The 17,824-nt window shown below is 52.1% G+C and overlaps 1 protein-coding gene across 1 annotated transcript in view; it reads right to left on the bottom strand.

The window, feature by feature from the left end:
• Positions 1–948: 948 nt before the first annotated feature.
• ZC3H18 (zinc finger CCCH-type containing 18) overlaps positions 949–17,824 on the bottom strand; it is a 39,369-nt gene continuing 22,493 nt past the window's right edge. Inside the window, exons 7-12 of the mRNA XM_015417792.1 lie at positions 14,747–14,893; positions 12,452–12,576; positions 9,135–9,343; positions 6,906–7,005; positions 4,584–4,680; positions 949–1,850 (exon numbers count right to left, since the gene is read on the bottom strand). Of these exons, the coding sequence (XP_015273278.1) occupies positions 1,643–1,850; positions 4,584–4,680; positions 6,906–7,005; positions 9,135–9,343; positions 12,452–12,576; positions 14,747–14,893 (886 nt within the window). The 3' untranslated portion in view covers positions 949–1,642. The remainder of the gene's footprint in view (positions 1,851–4,583; positions 4,681–6,905; positions 7,006–9,134; positions 9,344–12,451; positions 12,577–14,746; positions 14,894–17,824) is intronic.

Below are 17,824 nucleotides of genomic sequence, written 5' to 3'. Positions count from 1 at the left end.
ACAGCTCTTGACAGAACTGTGGCTTGCCCAAGGTCACCCAGCAGCTGCAAGTGGAGGAATGGGGAATCAAACCCGGTTCTCCCAGATTAGAGTCCGCGCACTTAATTAACCACTACACCAGACTGGCTCTCTGTCAAATGCATCTTACTTTGCATATTCAGTTCACCTGCAGAGGCAGAAAGATTTTACACAGAGAATGGACTCGCTTTAATGGGTTTAAATTACCGGCAGAAAGGTATTCTGGGTATTAAGATTTTTTTTTTTTACAGTAGGAGTTCAACAGTGGAACTGGCTGCCTCAGGAAGTGGTGAGCTACCCCCCCTGACTGCCCGTCTCCAAGCAGCAGCTGGATGAACTCTTGTCAGGGATGGTCTAAGCCAGGCATGTCCAACTTCGAACAGGAAGTGATCTATTTTTTCTGGCCAAAAGTGCCGGTGATCTACCACCATTTCAAATTAGGTTTTAACCCACTAAAGTTGGGTTCCACCCCCCCCCCCACATTTATAATGCACCTTCTGTCATTTACTGGTAAGCAAAATAAGCAAAAACAAAACAGAGAGACGAAGATCCAGAAAGAACTGCGAACATTTTTTACCACCAATCAATCATCAAAAAAAACCAAACACCTGTCCAGCAAAGCAGGAGACCAAGTGGGGCTGGTGATCTACCTCTGACCCCTCCACGATCTACTGGTAGATCGCGATCTACCTGTTGGACATACCTGGTCTAAGCTGATCCCGCACAGAGCAGGGGGTTGGGCTAGATGGCCTCTGTGGACCCTTCCAACTTTACAATCCTGTGATTCATAAACTCCCAGGAGGGGCTGAAGCCAATATGGTAAGAAGTGGACATTATCAGATACCACAAGGCAGAGCTTGGGGTGGGAACAGAACAGGCCAAAGAGAAGGAACTGTTTATCAAAATACTTTATTTTCAGTGAAACCCCTCCAAAAAAATGGCCCTCCTTATTAGACACACATCTCGACAAGACTTTTGCCTTTTTTTTTTAATCAACTAAAACAATCTTTTGCTTAAAATAAAAGACACAGGGGGGGATCTTCCAACCAGACGTCCATTGCAAGGATATCTATGTAAATCGATTTAGTTCCTGGTGGGGATGAGGTGGGCGGGGAGGCAGAGAGACAACTTGGGGCTGGGGTGGGGGGACGTTTCCGGAAGGCGACGGTGGTTCTCGGCTCTCTCCTCGCACGGATCGCAGAAGTGCATTGCTGGAGACACCCCACGGACAGCAGAGCTAACTAAGGGATACGGCTCGGCTCGTAGCTAGCAGAGAGGAGGGCGGGGCAGGGCGGGGGCACCGGGCAGGGTGGCTGTTCAGAGTCTGCTGTGCCTGATGACCATGGAAAAACTCCGAGAGGGCCGGTCGGCCGCCTCTGCCACAGTGCTGGTGGGGGAGGGAGATGGCGGGAGCCGTTCAGATCCAGATGGTGGTGGTGTGGTGTGTAGCTGATAAAACTTCTCTTCTTTTCTCCGCCCCCCCCCTTTCAATTTTTAAAAAGGAGCACAGCCAAAAGAAAGAAAAAAAAACCCAACCCAGAACTGCAGAATCCGAAGTGGCTGCTTGTACGCTATTTATAAAAACACAGACAGCAGTCTCTAATCCGGGGCTGGCCGAGGCGGCCTACGCCTTCCCGGGGATCTTGGCCCGCTTACGGGCAATGGCGTCTTCCACGGCCTTCAGCTGCTTCAAGAGCTCCTCCCGCCGGGATAAGGTGCTGGACTTGCCCGATTTCGCAGTAGTGGCAGCTGGCGGGGCGGGATCAGCCCCTTTGCCCGGGATGCTTGTGACTTTGCTGGAGCTCTTGGACTGGGGAGATGGCGGACGCTTCCTGGGGCGGGGGGGAGAAAAAGCAGAGGGTGGTGAGATGGAGAAGGGTTGGAAGAGGAGGAGGCCGCTCCCGAGTTCAGTGAGGAGGAGCCTGTGACAGCGGAGCTGCTGACCGTTTCGGTCCGGGGATGGAAAAGAAGATGAGGAGATTGGATTTATGCCCCGCCCTTCACTACCCAAAGGTGTCTCAGAGCGGCTTACAAAACTCCTTTCCCTTCCCCTCCCCACAACAGACACCCTGGGAGCAGTGTTCCCTCTAAGCTGAGTTAGTGTGAGCCAGCTCACAGTTTTCTAGCCTCCAGCTCACACGTTTTTGTCTAAGCTCAGGGAGGAGGGCTCCAGAGCAAACTAATTGATGCCGTAGCCGAATCGCTCGCTCACGGCTTTAATGCCCGTAGCTCACAAAGTAGAATTTTTGCTCACAAGACTCCACGGCTTAGAGGGAACATTGCCTGTGAGGTCGGTGGGGCTGAGAGAGCTCTTGACAGAAACGGCTCTTTTTCAAGGACGGCTTGCCCAAGGCCATCCAGCCAGGTGAAAGTGGAGGAGGAGTGGGGAATCAAACCCGGTTCTCCCAGATTAGAGTCCGCGCACTTCACCACGACACCAAACTGGCAGCAGTTCTGCTCTAAAAGTTTCTGACACGTAAAACATGCCCCTCCCCTAATTTTGTGCTGCTGTGAGGAATTCAACATTTACAGCACAGCATTTATTCTAAGGGATGTGTAATCCCAGCAGGATTCCCCCCCCCCGACTTTCGATTTTGAAATTCCGAGCTGATGTCCCCAAGGAAGTTTCGAGACACACTGGTCTCTTTCCAACCACCCGCAGAGACGGACTTTGCTACTTCCCCCTTCTGCTGGGGCCCACTGGGCCCCCTTCCCCCCAATTTGGGGCAAAGTGGGTGGTCTGCTGCAGGAGGGGAAAACGGGCAGGAATTAGGTGCCCCCTCTCTTCTGCCGTTCGACACGTCCCACTGTGAGCAAATCCTCCTTCAAAAGGTGGGAGAAATGAAACTCTGGTCCCAACCAGTGTGAAGAAAACATTCGAGTGGAATAGAATGAAGCCTGAACTCTCTCAGCTCTGTAAAAACCTGAACGACATTGCAGTCAATATTGTCAATAGTTTGGAAAAGGAAGGTTTAAATGTCCGGGGATCCGGACGAAATCTCCTTCGGAGACCGTGATGCTTTGGAGAAGCCAGAGACTTTGGGGAGAGGGCTTTGCATGGGAAGCGACAGTCAACCCAAGCCGTTTTAAAGCTTGCTGCAGAACGAAAAGCAAAGGAAGCCGGTTGTGGGACAGTTTGTGCTTCTGACGTTAGGGATGCTGGGCTGTGAGCAACGGCCTCCGTGACCGGCCCCCTCCTTGGCTGGGCAGAGGGCCAGAGGCAGCTGCAGAGGAGGACTCGGGTGCAAACAGCGAAAGGAGCCGACTCCAGAGGCCTCGGGAACAAGGGCGTGAGCGAAATGAAGGGCTGCAACTTCATCATGGCATTCACCTGGCTGATGCAGACTGTTTCACAGGAGGATAATTAAATCAATTAAACTGGCCTACTGGGAAGCGTGCTAGTATGCATGCTTCCCGATTTCACAGGACCCTTCGCAGAAACATCTATAGAGCAGATGGAATGCCCGGGTGCGTTAAATCAATTAAATTGGCCTACTGGGAAGTGTGCTGGTATGCATGCTTCCCGATTTCACAGGACCCTTCGCAGAAACATCTATAGAGCAGATGGAATGCCCGGGTGCGTTAAATCAATTAAATTGGCCTACTGGGAAGTGTGCTGGTATGCATGCTTCCCGATTTCACAGGACCCTTCGCAGAAACATCTATAGAGCAGATGGAATGACCGGGTGCGTTAAATCAATTAAATTGGCCTACTGGGAAGTGTGCTGGTATGCATGCTTCCCGATTTCACAGGACCCTTCGCAGAAACATCTATAGAGCAGATGGAATGCCCGGGTGCGTAACTCAGCTCCACAAATAATCCTGCCCCTCCTTCCTTCCCCAGAAGGACTGCCTGCTGCAACATCTGTGCAGAGGAAACCTCTGCCTTCCAGGTGATGCTCTGGTGACACCACACCCAGGCCAGGCGGCAAGCAAGAAGGGTTCGCTCGCCTGCCCCACGCTCTCTGGGGTTGCTTCATGCCTTCAGACGGGACCGGCGTTGTGCAACCACTGCCTGAGGGCGATCCCCAAGCCCTGTGAGTCACGGGATGGTATCGGGCCCAAATGCCACCCCCACTGGGACACAGCCGCAAGAAGAGAACGTCTGTTCTGCCGCAGCGGGATGAGAGAACCCCCCACAAAGACCCTCCCCTGCTAGGGAGATCTTGTCTGAAGCCTCGGAGCCACTGCTCCACCACTGCTCAAAGACGGCCACACGGGACCAGTGGGGACAAAAGACAATGGTCAGTTCTGTCCGTGCAAATCGTGAATCCTCATGTCTGGCACCCGAGTCCACTGAAAGGGTGTAAAGTTCCACCCTCCCGCCGCCTCGCCTGTGAGTATAATTGGTGCACGTGGGGGAGGGAGGAATTCAGCCACCCCCAGAACCAGGAAAGCCTACACTGCTTCCAAGCAGGGCAGTGCCAGGAGGTTCCCTGCCAAATCAGATCGCTATCGGCCGTCGCCGGGGCGTGTGGGCCCACAGGCAGGGAGTCCCTTCCAAGAGCCGGCAGGAACAAACAAGGCGGAGGAACCAACCAACAAGAACTGGGAGCAACACTCACTTGTCGGCCTGAGCAGGGGAGGGCTTGGGATTGGGGCCCCGCTGGCGGTCTTGTTTGGGTGAGGACAGCCTTCCCCCGGGCTTCCTGTCGCGAGGACCTGGGACGGAGTGGAAGGAAAAACAACAACAACAGGTCACCTCATCTGAGCGGCACCGTCACATGTCCAGTAAAGCTTCGCACACATTCGCTCTGAATTCCTTGCGACACCCTTGCAAGGCAGGGCCAGTCCTGCAGACGGGAGACCGTGGGCGGCTGGACGAAGGCCACCCACTGGAATTCCGGGCAAAGGTGAGATTGGAACTGGGGATTTTCCATCTCTCGCACTCCCGTAGCCATTAGCAGCACGACTCAGGCACTAATTGGCACTCCGCAGCTTCTTGGAAGACGCATCAGCCTCAGGAATGAGGCACAGTTAACTGATGCTCCGAGGAAAGTCATCATCTTGGCAACAGTTAAAACAGCACAGAGATAGTCTCGGGGATGCTCAGCCCGGGCCTAACAGCAAATGCTGCAGGAATCCAGGTTAAGCGCCGGTCGCCTGACGCTCAAGGAGAGCTCAGCTGAGTCAGTCCCCCCTGGCACACAGGAAAGCCAGGGAGTGGCCCCCCCGGGATGCTGCAACGGGACTATTTGAAACAGAAATGCCACATCAAGGAAACCAAAATTCTGGAATCCGATAAATGAAAATGTGAAACCGATTGGGCCAACTCGGGCAGCAGTGGCACAGACTACAAAGCAAGCCCCTCCTTGGCCGCTGTTCCGGATGCTGCCCAAACAGTTTATTATTTACAAAGCCAACTTGCTGGGCGCTGTGCAAAAATTAGGGGCGATATATGCCTGGCAGGCTTACCATCGAAAAGATTTAAGAACCGGACACTTGAATGGAGGACAAGGGAAAATAAAAAAGGATCCTGTTCAGGATTACCTCTCTAGGTGAAGGGTGGACTCATTTGTGGGAATTTAAATCATGATTTTAAATTGACTTTCCCCCCTTGGATCTTCAGAGATTTCCTAAGCAATGATGCAAACTAGTTGGCTCCTCTAAACACTAAAATATGTCAAGTGTAGAACTAAACGGGGCATTTGGACTACCCAGGAAGGCACACACATGTACGTATGCGGTATATAACCTGCTGTTTTACTGGTTTTAGGAAAGGGCTATATGACGCACTCCTATAGGTTTCTTCACTATGCATGTTAGAAGCAAGGACTGGCAAAGCAGTTTATTGTCCTGAGATTAAAAAGAAATCTTGGCTCACAGAAAGTGAGTCTAATTTGAGAAAATTGCTGAGCAGCTGGGTTAGAACAGATAAAAGGAAGTCCATCTTCACCCAAAGAGTGATTAACACATGGAATTCACTGCCACAGGAGGTGGTGGCGGCTACAAGCATGGACAGCTTCAAGAGGGAATTGGATAAACATATGGAGCAGAGGTCCATCAGTGGCTATTAGCCACAAGGTATAGATAGGAACTCTCAGTCTGGGGCAAGGGATGTTCTGTATTCTTGGTGCTTGGGGGGGGGGGAAGAGTGGGAGGGCTCCTAGTGTCCTGGCCCCACTGCTGGACCTCCTGAGGGCACCTGGTATTTTTGGCCACTGTGTGACACAGAGTGTTGGACTGGATGGGCCATTGGCCTGATCCAACATTGACTTCTCTTATGTTCTTATGTTAACTCTGTAGACCTCAGGTAATAAAACACGGGAGAATACAAAATCACTCAGGTGGGCCCAAAGGACAAGACGTCACTTCTTGGAGATGGCCACTGGATCCCGGTGCTTGTGAAGGCATGCCACTTTCCGGCTCCAGGATCACACCCTTAACAATAATAAATACTGTCCATGCCCCATTACGTCGTAGGGACCTCCACAAGATATTTCTCCCATGTACAAGGAGGAGTTGATAGGTCAACGTATGTGACAGACATCCCCACTGGATCAATTCTAAGAGATTGTTAAGTGTGTGTCTAACATGCTCGTACTTAATTTCAAGGGTGCCGTTTTAAGAGATACTTACACAATTTTAAAGAATCAAATATAACCAACGTAATTTTTTAAAAGAAACATCTTAACCCCCATCCCAAATATTTCTCCCTTCTTGTTTCAAAATCTTTTCTTTTCTTGTTGTTTTTCAAAAAAGGTCCCTCTGTGTGACTGCAGGTGAACTGAGCATGTGCAGAGGGCAATACTGTTGGCCTTCCAAGCCAGAAGATCTCACCAAAAAGAGCAGAGCCCTTCTAAGTTTTTGGTGTCCGTCGGCCTCGCAGGAGGGCTGGCACCTGGAGAGGCACTGCCGTGGAGGCTGGCGGGGCCCCACTTCCTCACCTCTGTCCGGAGACAGGTTGATCCGCTTTGCTGGGGGAGAGGCCTGCCTGTCTTTGTCGGAGGGCTCGTACCTCTTCCGGCTGCCTCCTTTGTCAGCTGCCTAAAAACAGAACAGAGGCGGTCAGCACAAAAGCCCGGCAACGCGCTGGCAGAGAAGGCCAGGAGGGCCTGCCCTGCAGGCACGACCACAACGGGATACAGTAAATATGTTGTAAATAGTGGCCAATGTTCCCTCTAAGCTGTGGAATCTTCTGAGCAAAAATTCTACTTTCTGAGCTCCTGGCATTAAAGTTGTGAGTGAACGATTTGGCTGCTGCATAAATTAGTTTGCTCTGGAGCCCTCCTTCCTGAGCTAAGTGTGAGTCGGAGGCTAAAAAACTGTGAGCTAGCTCACACTAACTCAGCTTAGAGGGAACACTGGTTATGACATAGAAGTATATTTTCAGTTTCACAGCCAAAGAGGACCAGCTATTTGAAGAAGCGGAAAGCGAACGCGGCATTGAAGCCAGCCGCGCATAGCTGCTACTCCTGCAGACGTGGAACTTTTGTTCTCCTGAAGCTTTTCATACTGTATTTAGAGTTTTTCCTTTGTATCGAGCACTTTCTGATCCCAGCTCTTTAAGAATATATAAAGGTGTTTGTTGAATTTGATAAGAATTTGAACTGTTTAGAGTTGATGTGTATAATATAATCTCTCTGCTTGTGTTCGTAATTCATTCACAGAGTGTTTTTACATTGCTACAAGCTACAAATAATTGGCTGGGCTTTCCGTAGGTACATCTACAGCTACACAAAACTAGTTTGGGGACAGAAGCCACATTGGCCGACAGCGGAAGTGCAAGATGCCCAGGAGCACCTTAAAGGTAAAGGTTCCCTTCCTCGAAAGCCAGTCGAATCCGACTCTAGGGTTGCGGTGCTCATCTCCGTTTCCAAGCCAAAGAGCCAGCGCTGTCCGAAGACATTTCCGTGGTCATGTGGCCGGCATGACTAAACGCCAAGGCGCACGGAATGCTGTTACCTTCCCACCAAAGTGGTACCTATTGATCTACTTGCAATTTCTCGCTTTCGAACTGCTAGGTTGGCAGGAGCTGGAACTAGAGACTGGAGCTCGCTCCGTCTTGCGGCACACTCGGGTCTCGAACTGCTGAACTGCTGAACTACCGACCTTCCACAGCCTGCAGTTCAGCATCTTAACCACTTGAGCCACCGCAGCTCCTAAGAGACGAACAAAAGTTTCAGGGTAGGAGCTTTCAAGAGTCGAAGGTGGCTTCTCACCTGACAGAGGGAGCTCTGACTCTCGAAAGCCTACACCCCGAAAATCTTGTTGGTTTCTCAGGGGTTCCTGGACTCGAAGCCGGCTACACAACAACAGACTCACTCGTCCCCTGATCCTTCCCTCGCTCCATGCAAATACAGACAAACGTCTATTAAAGCTGCTTCCAGCCAAGTCAAATCCTTGGCCCGCTTAGCCCTGCATGGTCTACTCTGAGCAGAAGCAACTAGCTAGGGTCTTGAGCACAGTAAGAATAATAACTTGACCCCCTCCCCCAATTCAGGCACCCTCCCTTTTGGGCTAACCCAAGGCCCTTAAATGCAGCTTGTAACACAGAACAGTAAAGCCAATTTTTACAGTAAGGTCGCTGGATTTTCTGCACCCTAGATCCCATAATCCCCGGGGTTGCATGAAGTATTCGCACTCAACACCTGTACATTCTGCTCGTCGTATTTTGAGAAGCAGAGAATTATGCTGAGCACCGAAGCATGCTCCCCTTGGCTCTTCTGGTGCGTTCAGGGTGAAAAATACAAATGGCACCCCTCCCCGCAACACACTCTTGTGAATTGGGAAGGGCTCCCGCACGGGCCCTGTGGAGACAAACTGCACAAACAAACGGCACAAACCAAAGTGGCATAACCTGTTCACTCCAATGGGACCCTCACAGGCGAACTTCCTGATGGACGGTGCCCGCAATGAGTCAACATCAGCCTCTCCCCTTAGCCAGCAGCTTTGCTTTGCTCCTGGGGGGGCTGCAGGACGATTCCTCTAAGCAAGACCCTGGACCACAGGAAGCCAGCCTGCCGGCCTCTTGGCATCCGGCCCCTGGCGGAGGCCACTCCAGATGCGTAGGGACCGGAGGCCACTCCAGATGCGTAGGGACCACCCTAGGATTCTTCCGCTCTGCTCCGGAGGAAGGGAGAGAGAGGGCAACGGCCTTAAGGAAGGAGCCTCACCTTGTTTAAGAGTGTGAGCTTGATTTCTTTGTGGGCGCTGAAGCCCGCCGGCTGCAGCTGAGGTGGTGGGGGCTGCTGAGGTTGGAGCGGCGGCGGCTGGGATTTACTCCCTTGCACGGGCTTGGCTGGCTTGGGCGGCTGCGGGGGCACGTCCCGTTTCCTCTTCTCCTCCTTGATGTTGCTGCTGCCCTCCTTTTTGGACTTGCCTGCTAAAGAAACCCAGACAGAACAGGCCTCCATGAGCAAAGAGCTGGCCCAGACCCCGCTTTCAGCTTCGGCAAGGCGGGGGACAGAGGAGTGCCCGTGCGAGAAGAAGAGACTGGATTTATACCCCATGGCCCTTCGCTACCCAAAGGAGTCTCAGAGCGGCTTACAAACTCCTCTCCCTTCCCCTCCCCACAACAGACACCCTGTGAGGTGGGTGGGGCTGAGAGACAGAAATTTCAGAGAACTTCAGAGAACTTCAGAGAACAGCTCTTCTCAGAGCTATGGCTTGCCCAAGGCCATCCAGCCAGGTGCAAGTGGAGGAGTGGGGAATCAAACCCGGTTCTCCCAGATTAGAGTCCGCGCACTTAACCACGACACCAAACTGTTATTAAGAAAAGAACAATTCACACAAACGCAGCACCAAAATTCTGGATAAATGATGTAAGCTAAGCATAATTTCAGCCTCGACCTGGCTGGTCCACGCTAGCCTGATCTTGTCTGGTCTTGGAAGTGGAGCGAGTTCGGCCCTGGTTAGTCCTTGGATGGGAGGCCCCCCAGGAAGTCCAGGGTTGCTACGCAGAGGCAGCCAACGGCAAACCACCTCTCTCCGTCTCTCAGCCCTTTCCCCGATGGCTGAGGCTAGCCTGATCTCATCCGATCTCAGAAGTCCCAACTTGCCACACAGAGCCAGGCAATGGCAAACTACCTCCGAATGTCTCTTTGCCTCGAAAGTCCCTACGGGGTCACCACTCGTCGGCTACGACTTGATGGCGCTTCCCACTACTGCCGAACGTAAATTCAGGCGCACAGCACTGAAGCAGACGTATAGAGACTCAGACCACAGAACCTCCTAGCTCGGGAGGACGGTCTCCTCTGACCAGAAGTGGCTCTGGGGCGGAGCCTCTGCTGGGCATGAAGGTCCCAGGTTTAGTCCCCGGCAGCATCTCCAGTTGAAAGGAGGAGATGAGAAAGACTTCGGCCCGAGACCCGGGAAAGCGGCTGCCAGCATGAGTAGAGCTTGATGGCCTGATTCAGTAAAAAGGCAGCTCTGTGTGACCACGAAGTCCACCAAGCCATGAAGTTCCGCAGAGCCTGTAAGACACAGAAGCTCCACCAGGCCTACGGCTGAGGAGAGCAACGCTGTCCCATCAACCCTGGCTTCCTCCATTTCCCCCCCCCCCACCTAGTTAAAGATATAGTCGGCCTTTTGGTACCATCTGAAATTATCTAGAACTGTTATCGTTTTAATGGCTAACGTGATTATAGGTGCTTTTGCTGAAAAAGAAGAAGAAGATTGGATTTATACCCTGCCCTTCACTACCCAAAGGTGTCTCAGAGCGATTTACAAACTCCTTTCCCTTCCCCTCCCCACAACAGACACACTGGGAGGAAGGTGGGGCTGAGAGAGCTCTTGACAGAAACGGCTCTTTTTCAAGAACAGCTCTTGCCAGAACTATGTATTGCCCAAGGTCATCCAGCCAGGTGCAAGTGGAGGAGGAGTGGGGAATCAAACCCAATTCTTCCAGATTAGAAGAAGAGGAAGAGATTGGGATTTATACCCCGCCCTTCACTCGGAGTCTGAGGGTGGCTTACAAACTCCTTTCCCTCCCCCTCCCCACAACAGACACCCTGTGAGGTAGGCGGGGCTGAGAGAGCTCTTGACAGAAACTGCTCTTTTTCAAGGACAGCTCTTATCAGAACTACGGCTTGCCCAAGGTCATCCAGCCAGGTGCAAGTGGAGGAGTGGGGAATCAAACCCGGTTCTCCCAGATTAGAGTCCGCGCACTTAACCACGACACCAAACTGAATGCTTTATCGAAATGCTGTTCACCGCCCTGAGCCTTGTATGGGGGACGGCGGTCTGTGAATCAAATACCACGACAGTAGTATTTAGGGGAGGGGCCGTGGCTCAGTGGCAGAGCCTTTGCTTGGCATGCAAGAGGTCCCGGGTTCAATCCCCGGCGGCATCTCCAGTTCAAAAGGAGCAATAGGAGGTGATGGGAAAGACCTCTGCCTGAGACCCTGGAGAGCCACTGCTGGTCAGAGTAGACAAGACTGACTTTGAGGGACCCGGGGTCTGGTTTAGTAGGAGGCAGCTTTGTGTGTGTTAATGCGTTCCAAGTCCAGCCACGAATGAGCCTTTCCCAGCCCTGCTGCCCAAAACCCTTTCAACACAGGCCCATAGCTACAGTGGGGCATCTTGGGGCTAGGCCCCCCGACTTACAGGCAAGGCCCACCCCCGACTCCCCATCCAGCCCAGGGCCCCTGAGCAGCGGCAGGTGTGGGGAAGGAGCCAGGTATTCCTTTAATTCAATTAGCCAGTGCCCCCTAAGAAATTGAAATGCCCCCCCCCCCAACTTAAGAAATCCTGGCTACGGGGCCTGCTTTAAGAGACAAGTGTGGACAGTCACGACCCAAGCAGAGAACGAATGTAAAGGAAACAGTCGTGAGAGTCTGACCCACCAATCAAGCCGTCAACAAGATATACAGAAAGCAACATACAGAAAGCATCTTCTTTGCAAGTCTTGTTGACGGCTCAATTCACGGGCCTGCTTTAACAGAAAGCGCCAGGAAATGAACTGGGGTTTTTCATCAAGCAAAGCAATTCTCTCTCGACTAAGTCCTTCCTGAATAAGAAACTGCCTGCTATTGTCTGAGTATTATCCTATTTCATATCGTCAGACACTTTCATATTCAGGGAGTATTATCAGGCAGTGTCGTACCTGGGAAGGACTCAAGATGTCGTCCACCCCCGAGGACTGAGCCTGCCGTCCTCTGTTCTACCCTGGAGTTCGGGCTGAAATCCCCCCCCTCCATTTGAGGACTATGATCACAAACGAAGAAGCCCAACTGATGACCGACATGCTTCCCACTCTGTGAGCTGTGCAAATTAACCAGCTTGACAATAACTTCACACACGGCTGCACATTTTCATCTGCCTCCACAGAATGCTCCAAATTAGTTTGGCAAAGAAGCATGCCAAAAAGCGGAGGGGGGGGGAGCCATAAAGGGGAAGGTTGATCGGGGCACTGGCAGCAGCCACGGGGTGTACACATGCGTGCAACGGCTTCCCGAGAAATCTCTGCAAGCGGTGGTCAAGAGGCACCTACCTCTCTCCTTCTTCTGCTGCGCGGGGGTGGGGGATCGGGAGCTGGCCGAAGACACTGGGCTGGGCAGGCCTGCGTACATGTCTTCCGAGTCCGCGCTGCGCACGGAGCTGCTACTGGAAGAGGCACTAGAGACAGACGAGACACTACTCACACTTAGGGACCTGATGGGGTTGGGGGAGAGAAAGGAGTGTAAACAGCATTAGCGCCTGCGGCAGAGACCAAACCCACGAGGAGTGGCTGAGTCAGACCTCAGCGGGCGCCGGCACTCTTTTCAGTCACGAGTTTCTGCCCGTCGAGTGCCTGACTGCGAGCCGCTCCCCGTCACTGGCTGACCTGCTGTGATGTCACGGAGCGTCCAGACGGCAGAACACCTGCCAACAATGCCAGCTTCTCAGAAGGCAATCAAGTCAGTTTGATTGTGATCTAAGAACAGGAGCGGTTGCTTTACAGGAAGCCAAGGTGGCGGCAATTGTTTCTGGGCAGAGAGGAAAGGTGCGCTGGGCACATTCTGCGCTTGCGTGAGGTCACCAAGTTCATCCCTGATGAGGAGCAGTTTGGGATTCTCAGAAGCATTAGACAAAACAGCCCAGCAGAATAAGCACACTTGCCACCTCTGCGCACCCCCTGGCTTCTTCCAGGAAATATGCTTAAGGCACACCAGACTTTTCCATACACCGAAATTAAAGAAAGGCCCTGACCCACATTGCCCAGGATGCTGTGTTGGCCGCTAGTAATAACCTCCTGGTGATCCCTGGCCTGAAAGATACCCCGCTGTCCTTGACCAGAGCCAGGGCCTTTTCAGCCTTGGCGCCGGCCTGGTGGAACTCTCTGCCAAATGACATCCGTGCCCTGCGGGACTTGGTACACTTCCCGCAGGGCCTGAAAGAGAGAGATGTTCTGCCTGGCCTCTGGCTGAGGACAGCAAGGGTCTCCATCACGCCTGGCCCTCCCTCTGCGGTGCCGTCTCTCCCTCTTTCTCCTTTTGCCCTCCCCCCTATGGGGTAACGATAGAAAAATGGTTTAAGCGCCACCCTGTAATAGTTGCTGGGGTTTTAGTTGTTTATCCGCTGATGGATGGATTGTGATATGCTGCGGATCACCCTGAGCCCACGGGAGGGGAGGGGAGGGGAGGCCGATAAATCGAATACATTTAAATAAATAAATAATAAATACCTGAAAACAGTTCTAAAAAGTAAAGGACCGCTTTGGCTATGCCACAACCAATGTTCCTTCTAAGCTGTGGAATCTTGTGAGCAAAAATTCTACTTTGTGAGCTACTGGCATTAAAGTTGTGAGCAAATGATTTGGCTACTGCTTAACCTAGTTTGCTCTGGAGCCCTCCTTCCTGAGCCGAGACAAAAATGTGTGAGCTGGAGGCTAAAAAAATGTGAGCTAGCTCACACTAACTCAGCTTAGAGGGAACACTGGCCACAACAGACAGAAGGAAAAGTTTCCAGAGAGCCCAGCGGATGACCCTGATGGGAGGCGGCCGACAGCCACCCAGAGCAATGGCCAGCCCATTTAAAAAAAGGAGGCTTCTAGCTGGATTGAAAAGAGGACTGGTTGCTACTACTAGAAATAAATTAACTGGCTTGCTCCTCATTCAAATACTTGGAATGGAAGCAGAAGTAAGTTAAAAGTTATTAATAATTTCAAAAATTTTAAAAATTGTAACAAAACAATATTCTACTCAGCTTCATTTTTCTTTCCATTCTAAATAACCATGTTATTTAGAATGGAAAGAAGTTAAAAAGAAGTTAAGCCGCATCAAAAGGCTGACACATTTCAATATAATAGGATTACTCCTGAGGAAGACGGGTGAAATGAGTGTATAACCCAGTGCTCAGTGAGGATGATGGCCTTTTCCTTGAGAATGTTAGAATTCCCTTAGTAATACTGTAAAAGTTTCATTTGTAATATAATTTGATGTTCATAAGATTTATGAAATGCCATTGTCATTTTTATCAAAGTGTTTTCTTTGTTTGCAATATTTCCTCGTAACTGTGATCCCTTTTTTGGTTTACTTAACGGGAAATGGCCGCCTGCCCTCTCTGTGAATGAGCTGGAAGGATCTGGCCAGATGCTGGCGAGGGGCAGAGGGACGACTGTACTCTTCCGACATGCCCGTCCTTAGAGGTTTCCGTAAAAAATGCTGATCTTTTAACTTTCCCCGTTCAAGTTGCCAGCAAAAGCTTCAGGGAGCAGACTCGGTGCTGGAAAGAGTTCACCTTGCCCAACAGGTGCCACCCCCTTTTTAGCCTTCCAGTCCCTGCAGAAAAGAAGCAAGCCCCTCACCTGGACTTCCTGGAGCCAGAGGGGGACGCGGAGACGGATGCCGACGAGGACCGGGAATGAGAGTGGGAGAGAGACCGAGACAGCGATCTCGAGCGGGAGCTGGATCCACTGTAGCTGCTGCCGCTGCCGCTCAGGCTGATGGCTCGCCTGCAACGAGACCCCGGAGAAGCTGGTTAGGCGGCACCCGCACAGAGGGGGCGCTCCGGTCTGGTGTCCAAGCCAGAGGGGTTTTTTTTTTGGAACAACCACACAACGTCCCCCGTATCGGCCATTTCCTGTTTCCCCCCCCTGCTTCACTCTGATCCTTCTGAAGCCTGGGTTGATGCAATCTTTCCAAAAAGATCACAAGCAGAGACCCTTTGCACACTGTGTGGATGGGAAGGTGAGCATTTTCTCTGGTCCCACCCACATCACCACGGCTTGCTTCATTCCCTCCCCCTCACCAGAAATCTTCTTACATGAAAACGTAAGAGAAGCCAATGTCAGATCAGGCCAACAGCTCATCCAGTCCAATGGTCTGCGTCACATGGTGGCCAAAACCCAGGTGCCATCGGGAGGTCCACCAGCGGAGCCAGAACTCCAGAAGCCCTCCCACTGTGGCCCCTCCTCAAGCACCAAGAAGACAGAGCATCCCTGGCCCCAGACTGAGAGTTCCATCTATTCTTTGTGGCTCATAGCCACTGATCGACCTTTTCATATACTTAGCCAATCCCCTCTTGAATCTGTCTATGCTTGTAGCTGCCACCACTTCCTGTGGCAGGGAATTCCACAGATTAATTACTTTTTGCATGCAGCAGTACTTCCTTTTATCTTCTACTAGCTTCTCTCACTCCTCAGCTTCCATTTTAAAAAATGCAGTCTCTAAGCTCTTTCCCTGGCAGTGCTACTCGACACTGATCTTGCTGTTCCACTGCAGACCAACATGGCTGCTCTCGGAAGATATGTAAGGGGACCTGCCTGCAAGAGAAAGGACTAGAAACATCATTTTTTTTTAAACATTCAGCGGCTTCACATGGAAACAGGGCAAGGCCAGAGACCTCTCTAGAACTTCCGTGGGAGTGCGAAAACTCACTGCCTCGGGGTGAGTCTTTCTTTTCACGGGGTGCTAATGTGGCTCATCTTTAAATCTTCTGCTAACGCTGCTCCAGCGCGTCACTCGCCCAGTGAGTAAAAGGAGGAAGGGTTTTCCAGGGCGTGGACACTCTGAACCACCAGAGTGGGTCCCTCCAAGCGATGGGGAGAGGGGAAGGGCAGAACGTAAGTTGAAAGTAATAAATAAAAAAGTAATGAGAGCCTGCATGGGGGGGACACCCCCCCCAATTCCCCAAACACAGCTTTGACAAGACACAATGACGGCCCCCTTTGCCCTCCAGGGAACATCCCCAGGAGAAGAGGGCAAAACGAGGGGGCCAGCCCTGACCAGAGATGGGGGTAGGGGGTTAACCATGTGGGCAGAGCACAGACAGCACAGCCGTTGGCAAAAGCCAGTGCGGCACAGAGCAGTCTGCCCTCTTTCGTGAACCTCTCAGCCAAACCTACCTCACTGGGCTGTTGTGAGGATAACATGACGGGAGATCTCAGCTCTTTGAAGGAGAAGGACAAAAAATGTAGACCGGCGATTCTCAATCAGTGGCTCCTCGACATGCCAGGAACGTGGGCCAGGCAGGCCCCTGCATGGCGGGATCTGGGCCGCTAGCTCTGGGTTGGGGAACCCCTGGAAAATTAGGGGGTGGAGCCGAGAGAGGGGAGGGGTCTGAGGAGGGGAGGGGCCTCAGCAGGGTACCATGCCATGAAGTCCACCCACCAAAGCAGCCATTTCCTCCAGGGGAACTGGTCTCTGTAGACTGAAATCGGTGGTGTAAACGGAAGGTCTCCAGGCCCCACCTTGGAACAGCGGCCACTGGAGAAAAGGGAAAGCCGCAGGCCTCATTCCAGGGATGGAAGTGAATTGTGGCTCGTTTGGCGGATGGAAACGGGAAACGCGGTTCTCCGTGACCCGTGAACCACTGGCGCGGGCACACAGATCGACGACTGCTTATGAGCCCAAAGGGAGGCTACGGCACCCTTCCTCCTCGGAAGTAACAGTGACAAGAGGTTCCGAGACGACACCTCTCGGCGGGATGGTTCTGGGAACAAGTTTCCTGTGTGTCTCCCACCCAGACACACTGGGGATAACCTGCCAAAGCCAACTCCTCCCTTCATTCAGTGGTGTGAACCCACCTGCGAGGACTATTTCACACAGATCTTGAGACCCAAAGCTCAGATACAAAAGACGGAATATTTATATAGTAGACTTCCGGTCTATGGAACAGCGATGGCGGACGCTCTCCCCACAACGGGGAAGGGCGAATCGCACACCAGCGGCCTGGAGGGGTGCCACCTCAAGTGACACCCCCGCTGAGCCTTTGCGATAGGCTCCAGGCCAGGGGGCTTGTGAGGGGTAGCCTCTTCGACGGCGTAATGCCAGAGAATTGAGGCTCCCCTTTGCCCCGACGGTCCAGTCGCTGAGTGGCCTTCGGGCACAAGCTGGACTGACCGGGACAAGCGCCGGAGATCGAGCGGAATGGCGTAAAACCGAGCGTGGTCAGAGAAACTGACCGACAATGAACGTGAGTTCTGAATAAAATGGAGTAGCTTGAAAAGTGATCCCCCCCCCCCCGCGGTTGAAAAAAGAGATTGCAAAGAGGGACGCCTCTTATGCGAATGAGCAGCTAACGGACACGAAGGGGGAGAGGGGAGGAAGTAAACTGAAAGTGTTTTGAGAGACTTATCTGAATTGCAAAGTCGTTTGGCAAGTTTTCCGAGTTGCGAGGAAGTGGCAGAAACTGTAAACAAAACGGGAAAGATGGCGGCCCAGCAGAGAAAGTTTAAAATGAAGCTGGGCAGTCAGAGTCCGAAACCGGAAGAGGGAGCAGATGTCCTCAAACTCCTGGCGGATATGCTCAAGCCGGTGATGGAACAACTCGATGGTATTAACCAGCAATTGACTGTGATGAATAAAAACTTTGTAGCACAGCAGCTTCAGCTGAACGAAACAGAGAAAAAAGTGGAGCAGGCAAACGAGAAAATTAAAGAGAT

Source organism: Gekko japonicus, unplaced genomic scaffold, assembly GCF_001447785.1.
Source record: "Gekko japonicus isolate JY-2015 unplaced genomic scaffold, Gekko_japonicus_V1.1 scaffold5390, whole genome shotgun sequence".
Taxonomy (NCBI): domain Eukaryota; kingdom Metazoa; phylum Chordata; class Lepidosauria; order Squamata; family Gekkonidae; genus Gekko; species Gekko japonicus.
Note: the sequence above shows the minus strand (reverse complement) of the source record. Positions and strands in the feature narration are given on the sequence as shown.